This window comes from Mycteria americana, chromosome 1, assembly GCF_035582795.1.
Source record: "Mycteria americana isolate JAX WOST 10 ecotype Jacksonville Zoo and Gardens chromosome 1, USCA_MyAme_1.0, whole genome shotgun sequence".
Lineage (NCBI taxonomy): Eukaryota > Metazoa > Chordata > Aves > Ciconiiformes > Ciconiidae > Mycteria > Mycteria americana.
In genome coordinates, this window is record NC_134365.1 from 134,625,993 (window position 1) to 134,653,813 (window position 27,821).

At 39.8% G+C, this 27,821-nt stretch overlaps 1 protein-coding gene across 3 annotated transcripts in view; it reads right to left on the reverse strand.

The window, feature by feature from the left end:
* SMS (spermine synthase) overlaps positions 1-27,821 on the reverse strand; it is a 55,789-nt gene that overhangs the window by 13,756 nt on the left and 14,212 nt on the right. For all 3 annotated transcript variants that reach the window (XR_012778411.1, XR_012778410.1, XM_075521230.1), the window contains exons 2-9: positions 22,711-22,831; positions 10,989-11,082; positions 10,146-10,210; positions 7,331-7,506; positions 5,292-5,448; positions 4,251-4,338; positions 3,082-3,196; positions 2,462-2,541 (exon numbers count right to left, since the gene is read on the reverse strand). Coding sequence is in view for 1 of the 3 variants with exons in the window: in XM_075521230.1 (XP_075377345.1) it covers positions 2,462-2,541; positions 3,082-3,196; positions 4,251-4,338; positions 5,292-5,448; positions 7,331-7,506; positions 10,146-10,210; positions 10,989-11,082; positions 22,711-22,831 (896 nt within the window). In the remaining 2 variants the exon portion in view is untranslated. The remainder of the gene's footprint in view (positions 1-2,461; positions 2,542-3,081; positions 3,197-4,250; positions 4,339-5,291; positions 5,449-7,330; positions 7,507-10,145; positions 10,211-10,988; positions 11,083-22,710; positions 22,832-27,821) is intronic.

Genomic DNA, 27,821 nt, shown 5'->3' on the forward strand with positions numbered 1-27,821 from the left:
TCTAACAAATAGATGGACATTGCCCCGGTTGCTTTTCTTGATGATATTCAACATATTTTGTGTTTTTAGAGAACCAAAACACACTTCAAGAAAGCTCAGGGGGGCAGGGCGGGGGGCATGGCAGGCCACGCCACACAAAGTTCTGGATTTTAAAAACACAACTGCCTTAAAAGGCATGTGATTCCCTCAGCAAGTAAAGTACAGCCTGCTACCTAAGATAAGCATCCCAGAAGTAGACAGAATAAAAGTAACTTAAATTTCCAACGTTAATACACAAACCTAAAAAACCCTGGCACTTAACAGCTAACACATCAGAGCATTCAAAACCATTTATGAGTTCCCAGTGTGTGACTAAGCTCAGCTACCAAAGTTGGTAGTGGTCATGTTTGAACTTCTGTCCATAGTCTAACCCAATCCTTTGGATATCCAGCTTCAATTAGCTTAATTCAAAACCTAATTTAAAGAAAGCTATAGACAGCTGTTTTTATTTAAAGGACCCCTAAAAGTTTGTTCTTCCTATGATCAGACTACTATGTTTTCTGAGAGTTTTTCTGTTTGTTTTTGGTTTTAAATCAGGCCCAACTGGGAAGAGGCTACAAGGACCATCAAATGGGCTGGGTAGCGTATCAGTACATATATCAAAAGCTCTGATAGCTGTTTGCCCCAATGTTAATTTTCCTTTTTTCAACACCCTCAGGAAGACTAAGTTGCCAGAGTATACTGCTTCTATACTCCAGCCTTTTCACTGGCTACCAGTTCGCCACAAGTCCAAATTCAAGCCACTTCAATTTTAATATTGTTTCTTTCCCATCTTACCATGTCCCAGCTCGTTGCTTTGGGACTATTGCACAGTTTCACAACAGCTTGAACCCACCAGGGCCGGTTCAGTACTGCTGTCCTTTCTTCCTGTGCAAGGAGAGATGCTGGAGAGCAGAGTTATCTCCTCTCATCAGGACAGGACAGGCAGCAGGGCTGCACCAGTCTCAACCTCTATTGGTTTCAGCTCCCCAGTACCCTGGCTGCAGCACAGCCATCACTCCAGCTTTCAGCACAAGCTTCTTCCCAGAGTCCTTCTGCAAAGTCTGACAGACACCTGTCCACAGACATACATTTACATACGTTCTAATAAAGTCAGCCACATACGTTCTAATAAAGTCAGCTAGTCTGACTGTGTATGTTACAAGTATGACAACTGCAACACAAATGCTTGGTCTGTCCAAAAGATGTAGCATCCTTTCAATATCAAAGTCTGTCACAAATATTTACACTATTAACAGACTAGAAAAGCCATTAAGATTTACAGTGTGATACAACCATATTAGTCATATCTTACAGTTCAACCACAAGATAATTTATCTTGCCCATACAACCACAGCATTTTGAAATAAAGCAGCACATTAAAGTTGCCAAAAACCTCATTCTACGAGTTTTGCATTTCTTTATAAACCTGTCCAATATTACAGTAAACCAGCTCCTTTACACACCTCAGAAACTCTACGCTGATAGGAACAGCGTTCAAAATGCATAATTTTAGCTAGGTTATTTCAGAGCTTAACAAGATTATTTCAAAATGCTGTACTTAGATGCTCCACACATCAGAAGACTAGTTAAGGTAGGGGCATGACAAAAGAAATACAACTTCAGAGACTTATACTTCACTCAACCATCTGCTGGGTCTTGTCACGTTTTTGTACAACTGCACACAGTTTTGTGGCATTCCGAATTCAAGATTACATACAGAAAGTATCTTCAGATAAAAGCTGTACCACAGTTATATTATCCATGAGGTGGCTATACTGTAGCAAATATACAAATCTTAAATTATTTATTTTTAAATAGAGTTGCATTAAAAACTTCATACACAAGGACAAAATCTTATTTATATAGAATACTTCACAAAATGCCAAGCATTGTAACAAACATATTCAAATGTTCAAAATCCATTTTGTAGAAGCCAAACCAGTGACTTGCATTAGGAGTGGATAGCAAACAAAAAGAGAGTATTTACTCCCAAATGACTAATTTTCTCATCCCATTGCACTTATGTCAAATTCTTACACTTTTATGGATGACAAATTTTCATGTCTTACACTCTACAACTGGAGACATTAGCTTAAAAAGCATGTATCTGTTTATAAAGTACATCTGTTCTGCTTTTCCGAGAATTGCTTACAGCTAAAATATTCTGTAGTATGCCTAGCTGATTCTCAAAATTATGCTCTTAAATTCAAAGGCACACACACTACAAATTCAGCTGAAATAATGAAAAAAGACAAGTCAGTTAGCAAAGCCCAAATTCCATGCAAAAATCCCCAATGAGTTGCTAAAAGGAGAAAACCAGCTTGCTAGTAGATTTTTAGTTAGTTGGTTCGGTTTTGTCCCCTTCCTTTTTTTTTTTAACCTGAAAAATGCAGACTGCAATACATATACAGCAATACTTTTTTACATCCATATATCATACCTGTGTGAAGTATTTTCCATCTTGTTTCAGGACTTTCATTGAGAGGTCAAGAATCAACCGCAGAAATTCCCATGTGGAATCTGCATATAGAGTATGATTTAGAAACAGAACAGCACATTACTGGCTTGTTCACTATTACATATTCAAGACTTGCAACATATCTACTGTTTAAAAAGTAGCCATCCTATACATTTAAAAACAAACAAACAAACAAAAACAAACAAAAAACCCCACACAACCCATACACAATGGCAGCGATGGTGGAAGTATCTCTGGTTTTCTTCACAGTAATTTTCTAGACATTTCCAAGAAATTACAGTGGGGAAAAATTTACTGGAGTGTAAACTTCCCAAATACTTTCTCAAAAATTACACGAGTTCATATTATTCTGGAATAAGAGCACAGTTTAATAAAGTCCTAGGCACTGGCTAATTTTTTCTAACATTCAAGAAAAATTCAAAAAGAACAGATGTGTTACTATCATTCTTTGCCTCTCAGATTTGCTATTAAAAAGGCAAGAATCAAAGTATTTTTGTTGCAAACTGCCAACTGTTACAGAGTGGAGGGGCAGAAACGTGGAAAATCCTCAGAAGTTTAGGAAAATAAATTAGAAGATTAACCTTCTTCTGGAGATGTAGAGATTGGAACAGCCGTCAGATCATTAATTACATAATCAAACATCCTTCCTTCTTTGGCATACCTCTTCAGTACGGGAATACAGTCTTCAATTAGAACCTGTAAGAATGAAATACTGTAGCTAGTCCTCAAAATACCCTAAAACTGACCAGGTAAAAGGAACAAATGCAGACTCACAGCAATTAAGAGGAGGGGCAAAGTACCAAATTAAATGTGCATTTAATTTTAGGCTCCATTTTCAACTTTTTACATCATATAAAAAGGAGGAACAGTTGTAAGAAATATGACAATGACAACGTAGGCACTACAGGACTGAATTTCCTAGCTTTGTCACCGATTGCTGGGTGACCGCTATTCTACCTACCAAATGGTAACAACAGTTAGCAGTCTGCCAACATACAAGTAAAATAAGGTATTTGTATGAAGGGCCACTGACTCATGCAAAGTAGCATGTGACATCTCTGTTAATTTTTTTGCATGCTTTTTTTAGCTCACACCTGTAAACTACTATCTGCGAGAGCCTTAAGGAGCAGTAATGAAAACAGAAAGAAAAGATTTCCAGTGAAGGTGTCAGATTACACCTGGGCTAGTTTGTAAGCTCTGTCAGATGCAGCACATAAAGACCTTAACTGCAGGGATGCATGAATTTTTTATTTTAAAATTTATTTTTAATATACTAGCAGTGTAGTGGTAAGAGTTTTTGCCTGTAAATTAAAAATAAGTTTAAAATGTGTATTACAAATTCAGATATTCTCAAGAGTACAGGACAACTAACTTAAATACACATTTCTTCCATCTTTTCATCAATTTAAGGAATTATGTTTAACACTGCATTCTTACTATTATTTCCTCTTTATCTGTAAGCTATGGCAATGAACATTCTCCTATTTCACATTCCTTAAAAGCTATATAATTATTTTTAAGAGAGTTTGAAGACTGAGAGTTAAAATATTTTGACACTAATGTATACTTCCAACACAAATCCCACTGCCAGCTATTAAAATTTAGAAGTATCATAAAGAAGGAAAAAATCCTTCCCAAAATTAAGAAAAGTCAGAAGACTTTTCCCCAAAACCTAGCCAGAGCAGTCTTCCAGGCTAGGTATTACTGTATTTGAAATATTACTTCTAATGAAAGAAAACCAAAAAATTACCTGATAGCACTCTCCTTTCAGATTGTCTAAGACATCTCCGCATGTTTTACGCATGTATTTTTTACATCCGTCGATCACCATTTGGTCAATGTTTGAAGCTGGTTAAGGCATTCTACATTCCAGAAATAATATAGGTAACAGTTTCCATTTCCTTCAGAAAGAAATTCTCAAAAAGGTAACATTCACAAAGGAATAGTAAGATGTGTATCTTGGTATACATATTGCAATTGCCAACCTTATGTATTCGCCTCCAGATTCGGTTAGAGGTTTAGGAAGTGCTTAGTTTTCCTTTTAACTGGTATTTCTGGTACCTTAGGTTACCATTAATGTGAAAGCTTGAAATGTGAACAATAGGATGGTGTATTTAAAAACCCCATAAAGCTAAACTAGGTTAAGACTTGAACCTACATTTTTTAAACAATTATTTTTAGTTTCTAGCAAGGGGATCCCAAAACCTAGGATTATCAACATTGTAATGTAAACCACTGTTAGCCATGTGAAAACTATTTGAACTACAGAACGTTGAAAACTCAATTTGTTTACTCAATTTGTTTACTCAATTTGTATCAGTATTTTTAAGACAGGGCAAGAATTGGTCATTCTGCCACCAACACAATTCACCAAGTCCTGACATTCCTATTGATTAAACTTCTTTGCTTCAAGGGATTATTTTTTTATAGCTTTCTTTAGAAAAACAGAAGAATCCAAGAAGGCAGAACTCAGCCCAAACCGCAGACTTGACAGACCTGTCTTCTGTTATCAGCGAAGATATCAGTCTGATGACAGAAGTGTTCCTTTCCAGTTCTATGTAATTTGCTACTCAAGAGTTATAGTATGGATTGGGAACTTGAAAGCACGTGCTACATAATGATGCACAAATATGTAGTCACTGGGTCTCTCTAAGCTGAAAAAAGCAATTTCATTTTAGACCCTATCTCCTCATGCAAATCAGAACCTGATAGTTGTACTCAATGCTAAGACATCAGCAGAAAACGCAGACTGAAAAATGTTGAAACAATGATCAGTCATTTGTCAAAGGATATCTCTACCATAGTAACCATCTTTGGCTTCAGTTTGACTATCTCATATAGAATACCTCCATCACCACCTCCTAGGATTAGCACTTCTTTCCCAGCGTAGTCTTCCTTTCCGCTGCCCATTATGGCTTGAGTATATGCCAGGTCACTCTCTGCCAGATCTGAATGGAAGGAAGAGAAAGAGTTGGACAGAAACATTACATCTTTAATTCTTCTCATTAATTGGTATTAATTTGGTATTAATCCAAAGGTGATACAATACAGACCAAAGCAAGAGCATCTACAGAAACAACCCAGCTCTCAGAGACAGTCCAGGTAACAGGAGGCTGGTGATTTACCAAAGCTAATGAGATCCTCCTCAGAATCCCACACAGGGTTTCTCTAGTTCTCAATGCAAACCCAGCAATGACTACCTCAGCATTAGGAAGTACTGCATGCCAAGAGAAGCAAAGTTGTAGAGCAAAACTGTCAGCACTTAGGACTTGATATCTACACTTAATACTTCAGTGGGTTTTTACCTCAGACTAGTGCTGCAAGAGACAAATCAGGAGATTTCTGAAAGCACACTCTGGACCCCAACTAAAAAGAGAAACCTAGATGCACCCCAGCGGATCCCTCCACAGCAGCATAAGTATGACCATTAACACCTAACTGCTGAAGGGCCCTGAAGCATGCCTTCTGCTGATTTCTTCACCGTTAGCTTCAAAGCAGGCAATAACATTCCTAAGCTGTAATAACAGATCTGAGCTACAAGGACAAAGCTTTGTGCAGCAGCACATCATGGCATATCCTATCATTCTGCCTGGCAATTAGCACTTCGCTTATAAGTGCACAATAACAAAATGACACAAAGCGGTATTTTAAAATCCCATGGAAGGTAAATAAGTAATAGCATACCTCCCTTTCTATGAGGCACATTGTGATAACATTCAAACAAAAACCTCATCTCCATATAAAACCGATGAAAATTTCTGGCTTGAAGTATGGAATACCTAATTTGGTGATTTCAAATACAATTCTAACTGAATTAGAAAATACCTTGCTAGTGAATTCAGTAACAACACTTTTCAGCTGCCATCCGCATGGAAGTCCCCCTGACAGTTGCAGAATGCTAACTGAATGGTTAGAGGTATTTCTGGTGATTTCAAAAAGCTATAGTCAAATTTCTTCATTACTCTGCCATTAGACTAAAATTAGGTATCCTATCCCTAGACAGCAACATCCCTCATTTACCTCAGTCAGTACTTTTCAACATAAGTACTGAGAGATTTTACAAAGCATACTCCTTGATGCCTAGATTTTCTAGCAAACAGCATTCTTACCCAGCTTAAAAGAACAGTAGCCCATCTTCTCCCAAGTTCACTTTAAAAAATACAAAGATCAGCTGGCACAGAGTACCACATGTAAAGACTATCCCATAAAGGTTGGGTCACTCTTCTGATTAACTTAAGAGTTCAACTGAGCATTTGGAAAAAGAGTCAAAAGACATTCACCAACAAAGCAGCTAAATGGTTTAAGATACAGCTGTCCTGTATCTCACCAAGCAGGTAATTCCTTTAGAGAATCAAGGGAGCAGCAGGGTTATCCCCCCACACACACCCACCAGCTCCTACATCTTCTTATTTCTTTAGAATTCCACTGCATTTTGAAGACCAACAAAGTAGCTTGTTTTACTGTCAAAGATAAGCCCTCAAGAGGTTGGACTTGCAACAAACAGGTAAAAGCTCATATGAAAGAACAGAGTCAAGTAAGCTCTGCTAGAGAACACTCTTGACTTCTATTCTCCTGTGCCACCTTCCACAGCAAAGACAACAACTTTGGGAAAAGAAGAAGTGTTTTTTGTACTCTAGATTTTACATTGGTCAGCCTTTCTGATTAAAATACTTTATATACAGGAACAGACATGTATGTACATGCATATATGTAGCTTCCAGCATCAGAACCATGACCATTAGTAATCTATTAAAACTGTGCCATAGCAAGATAGAAAACAACACTTCCTACAATTTCACGCAAAAGATCCTCAAATGAGATGATACTTACTAACATCCCCACTGAGGATAAGAATGTTGCCAAACTGTTTTGAATGCAGAATTTTAATATTCTGAAAAGGTGAATCTTCATCATAAACAACTTCATCTATGTCGTACTCCACCAGGCGCCCATCAGCTGTGGGCCAGTATCTATCAATGACACCTCCTCTCAAAATGGCTGGCAATCTAGAAAGAAATAAGAAAAAAAGATGACAAAACATTTGAGGATGTTTATTTTTTTAAAAAATTCCCTCTAAACATCCTGTGGATTCATTATAATAAATAAATAATATTTACAAGAGGGATTTAAGAAAACTTGCAAGATTTAACATTCAACAGATATAAGAAACCTATCAGCCATATGTTAAATATACATAACTTGCTAAGGCACAGATGAAATATAAATGGTTCTTCTTTATGTACAACTTCTACAACGTGCACGTGAATCTACCTCTACCCTAAGACAGGGGATTTACATAACATACCAGCCTCTGCAGAAGAATCATCTTATGGCTAGAAATAGATACAATACAAAAGCAGAATGCAGACAAAAAACCATGACAAAACCTCTTCCCACCTTCAGCTCAGCTAAGAACGCCATTTCTTTTACATTAGTGGATCTCACCCTTCTAAACTTGTACTGAGAGACATTTTAAATACATACACAAACACAAAAAGTGAACTATTATAGTGTTTCAAACTGAGCCAGGTCACCCTGCAGTGTACAAGCACAATCCTTGATATCAGCTGACAGTTTGCATTACTTTTTAAGCATCTGCATAAATTGTTTTGGTTTGGTTGTTTGCTTTGTTTGGGTTTTTTTTAATTCCACATAGAATTATCTTGGTTCAAATCAGTATTTCACCTGTAAAGACAAACTATATTTGAAATGGCAGTGAATGATCAAAATGATTGCATTCCATTTTAAGCATAATGTGCAGGCACAGAGTTCATGAGATTTCCCGTGCAGACTTCAGAGAGTTAAGGGTTTTTTTCCCAGAGGAGGGTGTAGCAGAAGACCAGATACAGACAAGCTTCTTCTAAATGCACCAGAGATTCTCAATAAACATTTCAGAAATACTTTCTAGCCTCAGTGAGCCGCAAGATGGCAGCACACGGTGAGAGCAAGAGCATCTACTCACTACGTCAAGACAACAAAAAGGCAGGAACAACTCTTCCAGCAGCATTAATTCTAGTGGAGCTGCATATGTGAAGCTAACACCAGAAGGATGCAAAGCAAATTAAAAAAGAAAAAAAGAGGGAAGAAAAAAAAAAAAAAGAAAGAAAAAAGTTGAGGGATGTGTGACAAGATCCATGCCAGACCCACTGTTCTAGGAGGTTCATCTTCCTATACTAAGGTAACCAAATTAACCTAGATCACTTCAGGCAGATTTTTTCCTGACCCATTTTTAACAAGTTCCTATCATAGGGATTCCACAAACTCCCAATATCATATTTCACTATTAAGATGTCCTCAAAGAGAGAGCTTCTCCCCCATATACATGTATACAAGATTATCTACATTTGCACACTGTGTGCCAGGTGAGGCTTTACCAGGACAAAGTAAAGCAAGATAACTACGTCTCCGTGTTTTACATACAACTGTTAAACACAAAAAAACAATATTCAAGCCATAACATCACTTTTCAAATCACTACCACTTTACTTGTGGTCTTGTATAGCCTTCAGATTACTTTCTGCTATAGTATTGCTTAGCTGTTTTCCCATTTTGTAGTTTGCTCCTTGGCTTTACTGAATCTTGTTGATTTTAGACTGCTTTTTACTTTTCTTAAACCATTTCCACTTCTGACTATGTTATTTAAAGCACCCGCTGCACCTTCCAGCAAGTGCATGCCTGCAGTAAGCGCATGCCTGGCTTCGAGGTGCCAATCACCTGCCAGGAAGGTACCAACATGAGCTGTGTCCTTCCAGACCCCTGGGGAACTCCAGCATGCATGCCGTTTCAGCAGCAGGCAATGAACCACAATTAGCATCCCTGTTTAATATATAACCTTGTATTTAAGTAAGCCAAAATGACAAAAGGCTTACAAAGCCTCCCTCCTTCAGTGATCAGTTATATTAAAAAAAATCTCCTACAAAACATTTCTATCTTCTTGGCAGGGCCCTAAGCACACAGGCTCCTCTGGGGTTTTTGCCACATGTGCCCAAGGCCAGCACCACGAGGCGCAGCAGGGGCAGAGCTGTAGGCAACCTTGTCCGGGCAGGGCCTCCTCCATGGGCTTGAGCTTCATTTTAGCTCCAGCTCTTTCTCCTGGTCCCTGCCCAAGCTACACCGCAGCTCTGCCCATACCTGCCCAAATCTTTCGCTGATCCTCGACACCCAGTTTGGTCTCTGAGCTGCGTCAGTACTACAGCCCAGCCTGGCAGTCACAGGGCTGGGGCTGACCCTGGTTACCATCACCAGCCCTGCTCTCCCCTTGTCCACAAGCTGTGGGATGTGGCCCAGAGGGTATGGCTCATGCCCTGGCCTGTCCACCTCCCACCCTTGGCTCCCCAGACCTTCCAGAGCAGTCTGCTCTTGCCTCCTGGTTGCATTTTCTCCCACCACTTCATGCAACCATTGCAGCAAATTAAAGAAATAATCCTTGCCCAAAGTAACAACACTGAAGATAAAGCTTAACACAATGACAAACCTCACAGCATCTTCAATTCTGCAATAAAACAATTTTAAAATATTGGGTAAAACACACTTGCATAAATTCATACTCCAGGCTATTCATTGCAGTCCAGCAAAGCATAATTTGCTTATTATCTTTAGCAACTATGCAGACAAGCCACATACAGAAGTAGATGTATGAACTTACCGTTTCACCCGTTTTATATTACCATGAAACAATTCTTTCATTCTTTCTTCTACTTTGTTTAGAAGCTGAAAAAACAGCAAACAAGAGAGGTGGAATTTATAGGTAATCACTTAATGTAAAGTATCTGATAAATTAGGCTACTTGGAAGACAATAAAAAGTAGCACCTGCACTGAAAGGCTTTGAAATGTAACATTAGAAGCCTATGAATAACTAGCTGGTCGCCTTAGCCTCATTACTAGCAAGAATGTGCATATTGTAGCAGCTGTCATCACTGTGTTTAGCTGTCCTCCCAGATAACATAGCCAGACCTTTCAGGCACAGCCAAAGAGTGAACACAAGAACGCTGTAAGGTTTCACTCCCGCCAGAGCAGTGGCCTATTCCCCTGCAATATCCAATTTCTGGAGCCTTCATATAGGGGAAACTGAACTTACTTTTCTCCATGGGGAAGAAGTTTGATTATAGAGGCTCCCCATCTCTCAGATTAGAGAAGGAAAAGAAGTCATACACTAATACACCAGGTTGTGGGTTGAGCATCACTCCTCCCTCACTGCCCTCGATGCCTGAAGAGACCTGAGCCCTAACCAAGGCTGCTATGTTTTTACAACTTTTACAGCAAAGAACATGAGGCCCAGGACATGCAAAACAGAGAGTGTGTGTGTGCGTGTGCACTCATATGTGCATGCAACAATAGGTGTTACTACTCCTCATCTGTAAGCATTCAGGTTTGAATTAACTTTGATATTTAAAAATCTTTTACCAAGATGTACTTTGATAGATCTGAAGAAAAGAAGGGGCTCCCCATGCAGTTTGATAAGCCTAGTAAGATAAGCATCACTCATACCTGATCGACTTCCTCTCTTCCTTTTGTATGATCATTGTAGCTCTGCAGATCCACCAACACTAATCCATGCGGGTGAATTCTCAAATTGGCAAAACTACAAAATAAAGAGAGATAATGATGATGACTTTATTATCAAAAATCAGAGTGAGGAAAGAAAGTCTGAAACAAGTTACATTAAATTCAGAATGCACATCTTTTTCCAGCGGTCTGTAACTGTTGGCAGTGGCAGCTCCGGTCTTCCTCTGCAAGTCACTAAGCAGCAAACAGAAAGTTGCAAGAGCATGCCAGTCGCTACATAACTAATAAAATCAGCAGGCATCAAGGCAGTGAAACAGGGTGTTTAAACCAGAACAATTATGGTATGAGGAGAAAATATACTGCCTACTAGTCTCAGCTCTTTAAATAAGGCCTGCTTGAACAGGTGTGTTGTGTTGGTTTTATTTGGTTTTGTTTTTTAGTTGAAATCAAGCCTCAAGAAAACAAGTGGACGCTTCCCTTCCCCTATATCTTCCTTCTCACTTCTTGGGGGGGAGGGGACGTGGTGGGGTGGTGGTGTTTGGTTGGTGTTGGTTGGGTTTTTTTAAACTTTATAGCAACTATTCATAGAGACAGTGGTCACATTCAAAGCTGAATAAAAATTTTGTAAGTGAGAAACAGTAAGTGTCCTGGAGCAAACCACTGCTTTGACTGGCAAAGAAAGTACAGCAGCAAACTCTCATTGATGAATACAGATAGAAGACAGACAAAACTACTGTATATTGTATTTATTGCAGGAGCACTTAAAGACCAAAGAGCAAGGCTTCACCATGCTAGGTGTTGGGTGGACAAATAGAGGACCTTCAAGAACTTGCAACAAACAAAACAAAAGATAAGGACTATGGGGAAGGACATAAGAAAATAAAGACAGAGTAGCATAGGCGATACCCTTTCCATCCCGGGGAGGGGAGAAGACAAAAAGAAACAGAAAGGCTACAAGGGGATTATGTAAAGGAAGGGAGCATCCACTGAAAGAAGAGGGCAGAAGAGGGGATGGGAACACTAAGAGCCGAGCAAAGAAAGAAGGGTATTCAAGGATGGAAGTTCATTAGTACAACGCAGAGAAACCCCAGGTAAAGCTGTATATGGTTCTCTGAATGCTGTTACCACCCCACTCAGCCTCAAAGGCAAAACGCAAACCAACTCTCCTTGAGACAAAAAGTTTAGGTGACATCCCATCTCCCCACCACTCCCACCTTGTTCTGTCCCTTCCAGAGCTCCCTTCTTAAACTGTCAGCCTCAGTATGAACACCACCTCTCCCATGGTGGTGGGAACTTTGGCCAGCAAACACCCTTGGCTGCAGTCAGAGAGAAAATCGTAAGTATTCTGTTAAGTGTTATCTGAAGATTATAATTTTTGGTAACTGCAAAATCATCAAATGATGAAACTGACTGAAGTGATTCAAGAATAAAAACACTCTTGCTGGCTTTGGACAGCAGTCATCTGTAGTTGTGATGTGTTTACAGTTGACAGAAACCAGAGTATCACCCACTTCTCTTCAAAACATGAGCCTGGGAAGTCTCCAGCTTTCCTGAAGGCTTTACGCACAAGTCTTGCCTTCAGGAGGAGATGTTTCTATACAATATGTGCACGCCCACCGCGTTTCCCTCTCCCAAGTATCTGCAGATTGTCACAATATTTTAGTGACCCTCCCTACATCTCAGCAATTGCCTACTACGTGTCCTCCCAAGAAGTGTTTTTGACTACGGACCAGAAAATGGCTGTATTCCCAATGACCATTAAGCAAAACCACAGAATAGCTTTAAAATATGCATCATTCCCCCCCCCCCCCCCCCCGCACCAGGAAATTACTCTTGCATAAAATAAACCACACTATTTTACCCCGATGAAAGGATGAACAGAAAATAGTCAAGGGGTAAACAAAGATGCTTTTTTCTTCTTTTTTTTAACTACCAGAGGGCTACCACTTAAGACACCAGGTTTATCAGCCAATGAGAAGAGCAAGAGTGTTTTCAGTATTCAAGACATTTCTAAGGCAGCTTTTTGCTTCTCTCATACCAGCTATATAAGAAACTGTTCAGGGAGAACCAGCAAACTCATTCTACTGTACTCCTGCCAAAACCAAAGCACAGCAGAAGAAGCTGTTCTCAACCTTGGCAGGTAAACACTTTACCTGTATGTTTTAGGGTGCTGTGCCCCACTCACTGGTGACCTGACACAGTTCAGTACTTTTCATACGTGGGCCACTTCATGCTTTGTATAGTGACCACATCATCTTACAGCTTAGTAGTACTGATGGGAACATGAACTTAAGACACAAGTAGGACCGTTAAACAATAAAAAAAGAGAGAGGGCAGGACACACGCACACCACCACCACCACCACCCCCAGGTCTCTATGTGGCTTCCGAGTTTTTAAACATTTCTCTTTGTGACCTGACAACCCTTTAAACCAAAGAGACTCAAAATTAGTTGTGTGCTTCTCCTAGAGTCTCTTGGTACTCAGCATAGAGGGAACAGCTACTGCAAAGGACAGCTCTGGAGAAAACCCTACTAGGATTCTGTTTACATTATCTTCATGTCAGCAGGGGTTTATGTTGTAACATGCCTAACATGAGAACAAAAAATATTCGGGCATAAGTGTAAGAACAAACAGCTTTATCACAAGACTCTGGGAGATAATATCTTTTTTTTTTTAAAGGAGAGAAAGACAATAGAGCAGAGCTCGCTAGATAGAAGCACTGGTCACTCCAGGAGGTTTTGGACACAACCATTCACAGTGAAAAGGGACATTTCTGGTGAAGTCCATAGACCTGCTCCAGGCCCTCAGAGCTGAGGCACTACAGAGAGAAATGAGTATTTGCGTTTCATGAGACAGCACTGAGTTAAGTTCACCGAAATCCGGCACAGTGCCAGAAACATTTGCACAGTTAGAAAAACTTTTTATCCCTTTATTCCCATATTCCAGGGGTTGCTATTGACACAAATAAGCAACGGATCAATTGTCCCATGACTTGAGTTCTCTTTTAAATTCCTTTCCTACAAGAATCACATAGTTGTCATAAGATTTGACAGCTGACATTGCCTTCAATTCCCCTGTGACTGCATGAAATACTTCCTCAGTAGGGAATGTTACTGCCTTTGCTTTGGGGTCTTTCTTTGAGTGGGAGGCAAGGAGAGGCAGAGAGGAGGATTGCTCTGAAAAGCACAACCACACAACTTCAGACTTACCATAAGCGATATGATAGCGTTAGAATACAGAGACAGTAACGCTGCGGAACCATCATTCATTTCATCAAATTGTTACCTCTACCAGAATAGCAGGGTCCTGACACCTAGGGCTGGGGGGGAGAGAGATGAAAGGCAGGCACCAGGCTGGAGCAGTGCAGGGGGTCAAAAATTCAAGTTCTGAGTGTCTGGCTGATAGTCTCAGTTAATTTCTGGTAAATAACCTTGAATGAAATTCAAAATTCTCGACGAAAACAATACAGATCCAGGTTGGTTATACCTTGGTTAAAAGTCACCTGGTTAGAAATGGACACCCAAAACAAGATAAAATGCCTGTAAAGATTTAAACACAGAACAAACAGTACAAGTGTACATTCAGAAAAGCAACCAGTCTAGTAGCATAAGACAACAGCAGCAGGCCAAGGCTGAACCCACAAAAGACCTACTAGCTTCTATCAGCAGAGAGCAAAGGCTATGCTGGCTTTTGTTACTTTACACTTGTCTGCTTGGCAGAACACATGTGAATGCACGTTTTCAGCAGCAGCAGCTCTTTTAATATTTGGAGAAGGGTTTTTAAGAACCATGATAATACAGTTTCCATTTTCTACCTATGAAAATATAGCAAAGATTACTTTACAATCCAAATGAGGGGTGAAAAATTAAGTTTTATTCAAAAGTTTCCCCTCCTGCATGTTGTCTTACTGAAAAATTTAATTCCCGTTATCAAAATAAAACACCTGCCACACCTTTGGTGTGTGTGATCGCATGCACTTTCATAAAAGCAGTGAGAAAAAAGCTCAGTGAGGAGGGATCGTCTCCTTTCCATTAAGCAACAATATCTGCATGTGAAAAGCAGCCCCCTGGTTTTCACATGCAGGGGGCTGTGAAAAGCAGGTGTGAAAAGGTTACAGGTGTGGTTACAGGTGTGAAAAGCAGCACCTGTAACAAGGTGCCACTTGTTGCTGCACCTGCATACCTGCCACCTCTTCTAGGGCAGTACTCAAGCTTTTTGTGCTTGCATGAAAACCAGTCTCAACTACAGAAACAATTCTCCTGAGTGCAGCATCTTATCTTGGGTGCTGCATCTTGCCACCTGAACAACAGGGAACATCAGATGTTAAGAAGTAAATCCCAATTGCACAAATCAAAAAGTAACCGTTTCAAACTGAGAAAGGTTTTGGATGAGCGTCCTCTTCACTTAAAAAAGAACCAGAAGCAGGGAGAGCAATACATTCTAAGCCAAAATGTGTATCCTACCTTAGTTACTTGTACTGAGGAGTAAAAAACATTGCAATCTCACGTATTTGAAAAAGGACTTCCCCCCCCCCCCATGCCCAGAGAATAAAACTGGATAGACAGACGGGTACCTACAAACCCTTCTTCACCCATCAAAGCTTTTTTCAGTCTGCTGACAGACTAACTTTGAGTCACTATAGAATAATTCAAGTATTTGAAAAATAGCTTGGCAATAAAAGCATCATGTGTCAAATTACTCATCATGAAGGTGGAAATGAAAACATGCTTATACTAGGAAATCTCAAAATAAAAACAATGTCATGACAATTTTTTTCAATAAAGCATACTATCTCTTTTTTTAAAGTGCTCTTCATCTTAATTACAGAGTACTTAATGGACCTTAAGGAATTAAGCAACCACAGTTTTTCACTATAGCATTATTCCTGTTCTCTTTTTACAAAATAAGAAAATCAAACCAATGATGAAAGCTACCACAGTTCTAAACTGTTACTGATTCCTAGCAACTGCTTCCAATTCTTCAGGCCATTTTTGCACTCTGGGTAACTCCATGAATAAACTACAACATTTTAGCCTGAAACAAAGACCTGAAGAATGTTCGTCCCGCTCCTTTAAAATACGCTGACTAGCATATAGAGTGGTTAGCAAAAGACTAACACAGAAAAGAAAAAAGTAAAAACACTCACCCCTCCCTTCATGGTGTTAACATATTCATCATCATCATCTCAGTGACATACAAACCAACTTCAACTGGGTAAATCTTGCACTGTTGTGAACAGTGAAGTCAAATGCCAGTAGGATTACACTTCTCTAAACAAGAATTCAGACACAGAACAGAAGCTAAAAAAGGATGTGTGCATAGAGGAGGTCAAAGTTTTTCTAAAAGACAGTCTTCTACTGTAGAAACAGTGACTCTAAGTTTCAGGTTTTGTGAGTTTTTAAAGAACTTTCAGGTGGAACACTGTTGTCTCACAAACGGAGTTCGTTACCCAGTGTGCAACACCCAATACACACACAGAGCAGAGATACCTGTTTATTTCAAGTTTTGCACAAGACCGGGTGCTAGGTGGTAGCTCCACAAAGCTGGCACACCGCTCATTCATACATGTACAGTATTTATACAGTCTAGTTATACATATGCATAAGTAATTATGCAAAGCTGTTTTCTATTGGTCTCCATTTTCTTGCCTCAGTCTTAAAGCTACAGTACTACTTTAATATTCTGCACATGCTCAAAGGTGAGGGGTCTCTGCTTGGGCTGGGGTCTCCAGCTCAAGGGGTGTGATTTTTAGTATTATAACGATAGTTCACATAAGGGTGCTCCTTATCACACTTCTGCTAGCAGTTTCGGATTGCCCAAAACCATCTTAATTAGCTTACCTATTTCTCCAGGATGTGCTTTACTCCCAAGGTCAGTAATTCTTGATTAGACATGCCAGTATGAATCCCCCTTATCAGCTCTATATATGTCTCGGCCTTCCATTATCTTTAGAGCACTCATCATAGCTAAGTGCTTAGGTCAGACCGATCTTCCATATGTACTTGTATAATGCTGAATTTGATTGACTACAACATGACAAAAGAGGGAACATGGATGCACAAAGGACAAAGAAAAACCCTGGTAGCTGTACATAGTATGTAACAGAAGAGTACTTGCTCACAAGCAGTGATGCTATAAAAATATAGTATTAGTTGAGAAAATACTCAACAATTTCCAAATATTAGCTTTAATGATTTTCTCCTTACCCTAGATTTATTTAATAACTTCTTTTTTAATCTGTTAAGACATACTGGGCCCTATGACTCTGTACAAAGTACCATATACATTAAATAAGATAAGACTTCACATTCCTAACTTTTTTTTTTTTAACTGTCCAGTCTAAGCTAGAGTAAGTGACACTTCAGTTAAAGTATGCTGCCTAAGGTGACCCTGAAAACATTCTGGAATTGATGTGAAAACACACAGCTCAGGAAAACAAGACTGCTGGGGCCCCAAAACTCAAAGACAGAGCTCCTCTCCTGCATGTACTACTGTTCTCCAGCCAGCGTTTGGGCAAGGGGGCTGGCAAAGCAGAGAGAAGTATATCCATCCCCACCACTACGGACAGGGACTTGAGTGGCTCAAGTGAGCCATTTCCTGCCCAGCTCTAGAGCCCTGTGTTGACAACCCCATTAGTAAATGTTTTCAGCTGAACTTCCCTCAATTAGGTCTTTTGTCAGAGTAAATCACAAAGTAAGTCGACCAGGTAGAGTTGCCACATGTGACTTTTGCTTGCTTAGCTTCAGACAAAGGAGAACAAAGGGATCTGTTGCTTTGGTAATGACAACGGGAAAGCATGGCTTAATCCCCCAATCAGCTCCAATTCGTTTAACAACCACAGCCCTCCACGGGGCTGTTCACACAGTATCTTTGTCAAAGTTTTGTCAACAGCCGTGCCTACAATTCAAGAATCTGTAGCACGGGGCACCCTGCAGGCTATGGGGGTTATCTCTGCAGACTTGGAGTGTAGTCACTGTTAAGCAACATATTACTATCTCATCTCCAACGATTTTTCCCTAGGATTAGTACCCAGCTTGTTAAATCAGCTGCACATCTTTGTCCTGCAATGCCTCAGCAACCTTTGCCTGCTTAAAACTGTTTGTATGTGCATACTCACAAAGCCCCTACTCACATACAGCACCAACTCACACATCTTTCATCCTGGGGAACTTCTGCACCCACTAACACCCAGCCATCCTTACACAAAACTGCTCGTGACATACCTACCCTCTATCACAATTTTTTTTTCTGCTTTTTACTACAAGCTACTTCATTTCCAGAAGTACACAGTTTTGCAGGGAAGGAAGAGGAAAAGTCTGCATGCCCTGGCTAATTTCTTCCTAGTTGTGTCAGATATTTTTATGCTAATTAGAAAAAGTCTTATGATAGTTTAGGTCTCCAAAATAAGATGCAGACATAAAATTGCTAGTATTAAAATAAAGCCTATTTAGTTAGTACCAAATCCTCTGCATGTTCATCAGTTCATTCTTACCACTCATGAAATGTTTGTTTCTGTTCTGCAGGTTTGGGGTTTTTTTAGCTGTCCAGTCTATTGGTTTTTAAGTGTTCACACCCTTATTTGTTAACTGAAACTACATCAACTGACATTAACAGAAGTGTGCTGTTTAAGGCTGCCTTAAAAAAAAGTATACGCAGTTTCTTTAAATGATCTGGAAACTCAAGAAAACAAAACTCCTGAGGTTCCAAAACTCACAGAAAGTCCTGCGTGTGCCACTGTTCCCCAAATCAGTTTAATGGGGTTGGCAAAGCACAGAAAAGGACTTTAACTAACGCCACTACAGACATTAAGTGGTCTAGCTAAAGTGAGTAGTTTCCAGGAAAGATAAATCCAGTATGGCAATGAATATACCAAGAGAAAGCAATAATCAATCTTTATTAATTTACATTTAACACTGCACCAGAAAAAAATAGCCACTTGCAAAGCAACCAATCTCCTTTTAATATTCAGCTCTTCCATGCACTCTTTGTTCTTCATTCTTCAGTTTTGAGGCTGTATCAAACTGCAATTCCTTATTATGTTTAGGATGCTCTCCCAGATAGCTTCTTGTAGAAGCTCGACCATTTCCAGACCTGTATTATATTAGAACTTTGAGAACTTCATAAGGATTAAGAGACTTCATTAGCAAATGTAATTTGGAACTGACAACACTTGTACACAATTTAACATGAAGCCAACAACAGTAATTGGATATTAAAACCAAGCTCAACTACAACTTTTTGACAGTTAACCGCATTTCTGTTGGGGAGCCCATTCACAGCTGGATTAGTGAGGCAGACAGTGAAGCACAGTACACATGGGGGAACAAGGAAAGCAGGGTTGCAGCACCTGCATGTTTACAGGGAGAAGGGGAGACTTCTACACCTGACTGCTAAAAACACCACATCAAATGGAGAGTGATAGAGCAAGTCAATCAGCCTATGCAAATCAGGAAAGGCAAAAATGGTCCTGCAGTAGTAGAAAGCCCATTCATGTCTTTCTTGGATGCCTCAGTATTTAGAGCACCTTTAAGTCCACATTTTTTCCTGAAACTCAGTATTCTCCATCATATTTCTCAGTGTGAGTTGCAAAGATGAACAATGCTAGTCAAAGAGATATCTAGCATATGATGCTATTAAACAGATGAGAACCAATACTTAACTAAACTTGCTGCATTCAGCCTGGAGGGCTCAAGGAGCTGAACACCCCCTGAGAACCAGCAGGCCACGTCCATGCTTACACCAATTAGCCCCAGGTCTCCCTGTGGCCCACGTGGTATTCTAGCGGCCCCAAGACAGTGAAGTGTCTCCCTCAACCCACCAACTGCCATATCAAAGCATGTGAAGTGACACGAGGGCTCTGCTGCAGTCACCAGGGAAGTATTTTATATCAAGCTGACCATATGCATTGCACGCCCTGGAGCCTGGCATGAGGGTTGTATGTGAGAAAAGTAAGGCTACTTGATAAAACTGCATGAGAGCAGAAGCAGCCCAAACTGTGCAGCCTCACCAACACTGCCTTTTGAGAGAGGACTGTGGAACAAACCAATCCAAGACCCTGCCAGCTGACAAACTGTTGGTGTAGCCCTAAAGAAGAAACCCAGGAAGCAAGCTGGCAGTCTGCAACAGTATAGATGTCCGAGTGATTGTCCTTTCCCCCCAGCTCTTTTACTTACCACAGTAAACAGTGGCAAATGGTATGTAGAACCAAGACCCAACATAACAGACCCTCCCTTCTTTCCCTGCAGGAAGGCCACTAGGGCCACCTCCCCATCTTCATCTTCTCACAGCAGTAAGAATACTGTGAACTATCCTCTGGGGTAAAAGCTGAAGTTGTATTTAGCAGCATAGTGAAAAGCTGGATGATTCAGAGTGTCGTACTGCTGGAAAGCACAAGATCAGCAACAGTAAAACACAGAGGAAAGAACCCATTTAGAAATCAGTATGAATGCTCAGCAATTCCTGAAGCTCATCTATTACACATCGCTTTCAGGAAATAGCATCCTGTTCTCCCTACTTCCCCCCCACCATGCTATCTACTTGAGGACAGTTCTTATTCATTTATAGTTCTCCAATATATTGAATTCCCAAGCCTATACTCAGAGCAACAAGGATATCCCTACAGGGGCTCTGCTTTGCCATGAAAACTGGCAACTTGACCAACTTTCTTCTGTTACCACGAGTGTACTGTATACCAGTGCATAGGTTTGTCTTTCCTATTAATTCCTCCCCACCTCTCCTACACAAACATGTCAAGTTTACATCCTCTTTTTCCCCTTCAAACATTCATTAGTGTTATACTCTAGCCCTTGAGGAAGACTGGAATTTGCAGCAACAACTATTTTCAGTTGACAGTGTAATGAGAGAAAGCAGGTTAGATACTTAAAAAAAATCTTAGAGTTTTATAAGGACCTTACTCAGAGATGCTTCCTGACACCAGTTCAGCTATCTCCCAGAAAAGTTATACAACAGAAGACTCTTTTCTAGAAAGTTCCTGCAACATGTCAAGAGACAGGTAACTTAACTCTGGAAACTGCTCCTTTAGAAGAGGCTGCCTCCTTAAGGGGAACGATCAGATGAGACTGCAAAGGGGAAAGCCAGTTCGAGAATTCACATCTCATGTCACTTTCAAACTCAAGGAAACACAGGAAAGCAAAATGAGGCCACGTAATCAAAGAAAGCCAACCTTCAAATTTTCTAAGTCCTTTTTACTTTTAGATATTTTGCCTTTTAATTGTTCAGAGTTTGTGTATCCTTGATATTATCTTTTTAGGAGAACTAAATACAAGCTTAACCCAATACAGAGGAAGGATAGCACCGGAGTAGTAAATTACTAACTTGGCTATCTTTTCACTGACCTCAGAAACAAAAGGTTATCCAGAACAGGAATCTTGATCAAATTATTCAGGAAGAATATAAAAGCACATGTAACTAAAGACAGAATAAGACAGACTGTACAAAAACAAGAGACAAGTAACAGGTTTTTCTAGGCACATCAAGTATAAAAAGCAAATAGTTTGGATCAGAAAAAGCTAGTGTCACTTTTGAAAAGCTAACTGAAACATACTAAGAACTGCATGGAGCATGATTAAGAAAGATATAAACATAGGACTAGACTCATGCCAGCTTACTTGTTACCTTAAGTTAGGCCCCAAGTTTACCAGTATAGTTGGTCTACACTACTTTATACATAAAATACATATAGAGCTGTAAATACAAATACATTCACACACAGTAAACATAGAGACACAAATTCCAGCAAGCAACACACTCGCCTAGGATCTGATTTTCCTTCCAGAGGTATCAGTTCTCTCTCTCTCCCTCATTACAGAGAGAACTTAAAATCCTTAGGCAATTCTCATATGTTAGGAGTATGGCCAAATGAGCTACTTAACAGGACACCCAGGAGGAGAAGACAGCCAACAAATTAAAGCTTGTTTAGCTTAACTCCAATCCTGGAGAACACCAAAGTAAGTAGAGATTTCAAAAAGAACAAAAGCAGTGACTGCCACAATGGATGTCAAGAACAAATAATTGAATAACTGGAAACAGATGAAGTGCAATAAAATTATGGTAGTTACTAAAAGGCCAGATAAATGTATACTGTAATTAACTAACCCTGACACTGTAAAGCAGCTTCAGGAAATAAAGTGAATGTGGTTTTGCTTACCAGTTTACCCCAGCAGATTCTGCTTATGTGAGTGTCACTAATGACACCAACCACCTTTGCCATGCTGTTAATTATTTCAGTGGCTGCTTGAGAATTTGAAGTGTATAATAAAGTGTTTAAAAGCACATACAACAAGACAGGGACAGAAAGTTTTCATTATTCACATGCTAAGGTTAGACTTGAACATCTTTAGACACATTCAACTGTCAGAAAACTTACAAATACATTTAACTGACTTGAGCTGTCCTGCATCTAGAAGGACTGGCCCTGAGACCAAGACATCATACAATGTTACTGCATCAATACAGCCCAGACTGACCAATTCAACTGTTCTGATACCCAAACTGCAAGATGACATAGACAAGATTATCAATAGTATTCTGCTTTATTTTAGTCACTTCATACACAAGGCTGGTAAAAGAATAGTTTGCCCTTCCAGCACCCCAGAAGGAGATCCAATACAGGGAGAAATAAATATCTGTTAAGGGAGGACAGAGGGGACATCATCTACAGGAAGGAAAGAAAAATCCACTCACCTGCCATTTTTTTTGACGTAGGTTGCTAAATAACCATGGTCTTCCCAGTTATGAACTGTTTCTGTCATTCCCTGCTCCTGAAAAATGGGCTGTAGAGCTTTAAGAACAGCATTGCAATCAGCTGCAAGAGAGAAAAAACAATCAGTAAGGATTTTCCACTCAAGTCAGTTTTGCTTTTTTTTTTTTTTTTAAAGGCTGAACAGTTTTTGCTGGCAGCCTGGGGTACTACTACTTTGAGTTCCATCTGAACAACAGCTTTCATGTACCTTCTTCCCTCCCCACCTCCATCCCCAGAGATATTCCTCAGTGCATGGGGATCCAAACAATTTTATTTTAAATCCGTTTTTACCCCTGAGCAAAAGTGTTTATCCAAAATGGATGTAATGAGAGTACTTTTCTTATGGCTACTATTGGTCACCTACTGTATCACAATCCAGGCAAGTCCTTACTCATGCAATTACTTTTTAAAATCACTTAAAAACACACAAACAACAATCCCAGAAAGAAACCACAGCACTGACAAGAAACTTAGTTTCCCTGTCCTGCAGCTAAACATTTTTTCAAAGCCATAGAAAACTAGACAGGGCAAACTACCCCATTCACTCTTCCCTACAGAAACATCCTTTTTCTAACATCCAGGACGGAGCAGGCCCCCAACTGAAATCTTCATGATGCTATGGAAAAGACCTCTCACTCAGAAGAACACACAAAAACTCACTTGAAAATAACTGAAGTTACTCTGGTAATTATCTTCAAAAGCAAGCTGATGATCTGTCCATAAAGGTATTTCTTCAGTCAGAATGTGCCGATTTCAGAAGCCTCAGGTTTGCTATACACATTAGTTTTGTGGGTTTTTAAAATAATCTTCATTATAACTATTTTAGATGCTCCATTCAAACAAATGTCTCAAGAACAAGTTGCAAGTTTTGTCAGTCGATTTTGGAATTGACAAGGCAAGTTAGTGGAGGATGCTAGTAAAGCTGCACCTACCAGAACAGGAACAAAACTGGAAAGACTGTCTGTCATACCATTAAGTGTCAGTGAGGAGACCTAACAAAATATTAATCTACAGGCTGTCCCAGTGAGGCAAGCATCATAATTTGTGCTTCACAAACACAAAACTAAGCCACTACAGTCATGCAATATGCCAATAATGTAACCAGGATTTAGAGTCTCTCTATCAGAGAAATCACCTGGTACAGCCACATTATGGAAGCATGGTTTATAACTAAATGCTTCAACACTGACACATTCTTCCCCCTGCCCCAACTTATTAAAGAGTTATTCCCAAGGTAATTATTTTTACTCCCTGCCCCCAAATGCATATACCTTGGAAACCAGTAAGTGTAGCCTGCAAATGTAATCAGCAATAGTTTCCAGGATGTTACCGATTTGTACAAGCTTCAAACAAACGAACAAAAAAAAAATCTATGCCAAGTAAATCACAGAGTTCGGCTCATCTATCGCCTCTATACAACTCCACAGTAGACTAAGCTGAAAGCCTACTTGAAACCTATGTTTGCCCACCTGTAAAGCCTGGACTCAGTTATCCCTGTATGTTTTAACCAGACAGACTGAAATAACAGATAAAGCATTTACTTTAATTTTCCTCAACACAAAGTCAAGAGCAAGCCAATTCCCCAATATCTTGCCAAGGATATTTAATAAAAGTGGAAAGGCCCTGCTTCCCACTGCTCATACTATCTGACCTTGAATGCATGTTCCAAGATAAATACTTACTTTTCACCTTCTACACCTCACTCTAACTCCCCATGCTGCAAATTACGGGGAAGTAGAACCAACGAAAAATAAGTGCTGCTGGACAACAGCGAGTGATTTAACGGCTGGCCCCTTCTCAGGCAGTAGCACCACTGATGATTTGTACCCTCATTGATGAGACACCCCACACACAGTCCACTACCACTATGAAGATTTTTTCCTTCCCTACCCTCCTGTCAGATTGTGCATCATTTGTACTAGTAAGTTTTTATACTTCCTATCCAGCATCAGTCAGGTACCACCATGGCGCAGGCAATAACTAAGGCTCAGAGTACACAGTTTATCTGCCCAGTAATCGTGGTTACAGTAGTAATAAGTGGGCCAACAATCAAGCCAAAATGTTTTTGGAACATCAAAAGCATAAAATAAATGGAGCCATAATTAGAGCCACAGTTCTTAAATTGGTTCCAGTCTCTGCAGCTTTGCACTGGGAACTTTAAACTTGCAGTTTCTGGCATGCATCGGCACTCTTTTTGGTGAGGATAGGAGCAGCTGCTCCAAAGCCAGTACATTCACAAAGAATTTTTGTCACTTCAGACATGTGGTCCCCTGTTCTTGCTTGGCATTTGCTTCCTTGCCCCACTCCTTTACCTTCTCCCTCATCTTTTACAAAACCCATGCTCATTTCCTTCCCTTACTTATTTCTTAGGTCACCACAACAACATTAAACAAGAACTCAGTTTAATAATGCATACCATACCCCTCCAGGCCAGCAAATTAGCAGGAAATCCAAACTGAACTAGTATGCAACTAACCCCCAGACCACTTCATTTCTGCAGCTCCTGCAAGATATTGAAGTAGTAAGATGGACAACAGTTCTTCCAGACTCTGAAGTGCTCATACCACATTTAGCCTATCTACTTTCAACAGCTTCAAGGATTCCTGCTAGGTGTGTCTTGGCAGAGACTGCAGGACAAATCATCACTGATATTTTTATGCTCTATGAACATACTAATCCCTCAGAAGCTGCTCATCATTCAACAGCAGATTTCCTTGCTAAGCAGCCAGGCACAAGCTTGATTGAGTTCTTCCTATTATGTGATTAACTTTAGGAAATTAAAACAACAACATGCTCTTTCATCAGGTGTCCTTTTGGTTATACCACACAAGATTTGCCTTGGAGGGCTAATTAATTCTCCAAAGTTGGAGACTCCTTTTGAAAACGTTTGAGGCATCAGTGGTTGCTTGAAGGCATCAGGAAGTTTCAGCAATCTCAGAATCTCTCACCCACATCCACTTGCCACCACCTCACTCCAAGCTCAGATATGCTATATGAAGCATTGATAAGCAAAAAGGACAATGGTGATTAGAATAGTAGGAACACCTTTGAATCTACATCAAAATGTTAATTCAAGTAGTCATTAAATTTTTTTGCTATTCAGGAACAAAGGAAACAAACTCTGGTTACCAAGCATGAAATACTGTTGTAAGTATTTGATAATTGTTTGCCAGAAGGAATGAAAAGGCCCTGAGTTTCAACTCTAGAGAAAAGAAACAAAACCAATGTGTATAAGATTTGAGAGAGACTTATTTTTCAAGAGAGTTAATGCCCAGTTAAGCCAGACAGTTTAGGAATCCCAGCACACTTGAAGAGATGATTTGCAGCACTTGCAGACATTCCTCTGAAATTTTAGCAGTGAAGAAGCCATTATTGGACAGTGATCTGTGAACATGAGCGCAGCTCAAAGTCCAGAGTTACTGTAAGCATCCCATCTGGCCTCATGACTAGTTTCACACAGATACTCCAACACTGAGCTCAGTAATCTGCTATTGAGCCAGACTATCTCTAAAAATATTTTGGTTTAAGACCTCCTCATACCAGAGGATTGACAAAATCTTAGTAAGCCATGGGAACAATTTAGCTGTCATTTGAAAACATTCACCCCATTTCTGACTTCAAATTTTTATTACCCTGATTTTGAATCATTTCCTCTAGCAAGACAGAATGTAACATAACCAAAACAATAGGACACACCAAAGCACTTATATATGCTTCCGCATCTCTGAGGTATTTTCCCCTTGGTAGCTACACTTTCAATAGAGAAAAGTGAAGGGAGAAAAAAAAAACCAAATTAAGTCATCTGCTTCATTAAGAATACATTAAAGGGTTAGTGTGCATTAGGAGTCAAAATGCAGAATATGCTAAGAGTAAAGAGCAACCTGAATGACTGGCATATTGTTTCAGTTCAGAGCTGTTTAAATTAATCATTTCAAGGTGTTAAGTCATTGTGTAGTGCAAGTCTGAAATTCTCACACATGGGCACCCTACCTGTCAACTCCAACTCTTCAAAAACCTCACAGGAAAAGGACATATGCAGAGTCAAGGTGGGAGGGTGTCAGGTACAACTGATGAAGGGAACACACCTGAGAAAAAGAGATTAATTTCTAGCCAGGTGAGGTCCCAGGGGCATCCTCTCATCATTCATAGACTAATCTGAGGCATTTTTCCAATGCCAATATTGTATCTCAATCTTAATAATGAAAAAACTCCAGAATTAGGGGTGTGCTGCAGAAATGCTTAGTGAACAAAATGTTCATAAATTTTAAAATCCAGAGACGAGGAGAAACTTCAGGCTCCAGTGCCTCTATTTCACATGTCCTAGATTTCCTTTAGGCACTAAAACAAGTGGAGAAATAATAAAAAAAAAAAAGAAGAGACAAAAGTCACCACAGTTTATGGAAAGCCAACAGCCTCATCCTAGTAGCTCCCTCTCTCCCCCATACATGAGAGTATAGAGCAGTACATAGTAATTTGCAGATAACTGGTTATCATTTAGTCATCAACTCCTGCATTGCAATCTTTTTGTTAAAACTTGAAGACTTAACTGTACTCCTTTTGTCCTGGTTAAAAGCATCTGCCTGCATGGAAAATGTGTGCACAGAGCACACTAGTGTTTGAAACACTGTCCAGGTAAGTTTCCACAGAAACATCACAGGCTCAACGAAGAGTTCAGAATGACAACAGTTGCCTAAATTGGTCCTTCACTTTCAACAATGACTACAAAATAAACCCACACCTCACAAGAACAAAAGGATCCCCTCCAAGCACACCCCAAAGCCCCTGCTTTCATTACTCCCCAGGACAAAGCTAGCTAGCTTTTGCTTGGCATGTTAATAGATGCAAATGAAAAACAACTGGCTTCAGCAACACGCACCTCCTGGGTATTAAGTTTGGAAGTCTCCTGTCAGAAACACCCCCCACATAGGAAGAATCCTTTGTTTTGTCCTTGCCAGCCCTGTGAAAGCAGAAAACAGCAGGAAGCAGAAATCTATACTAAAATTATTCCTTTCAATCAATTTGCACTTGTGAGAATCAACCTCATCATGTTGAC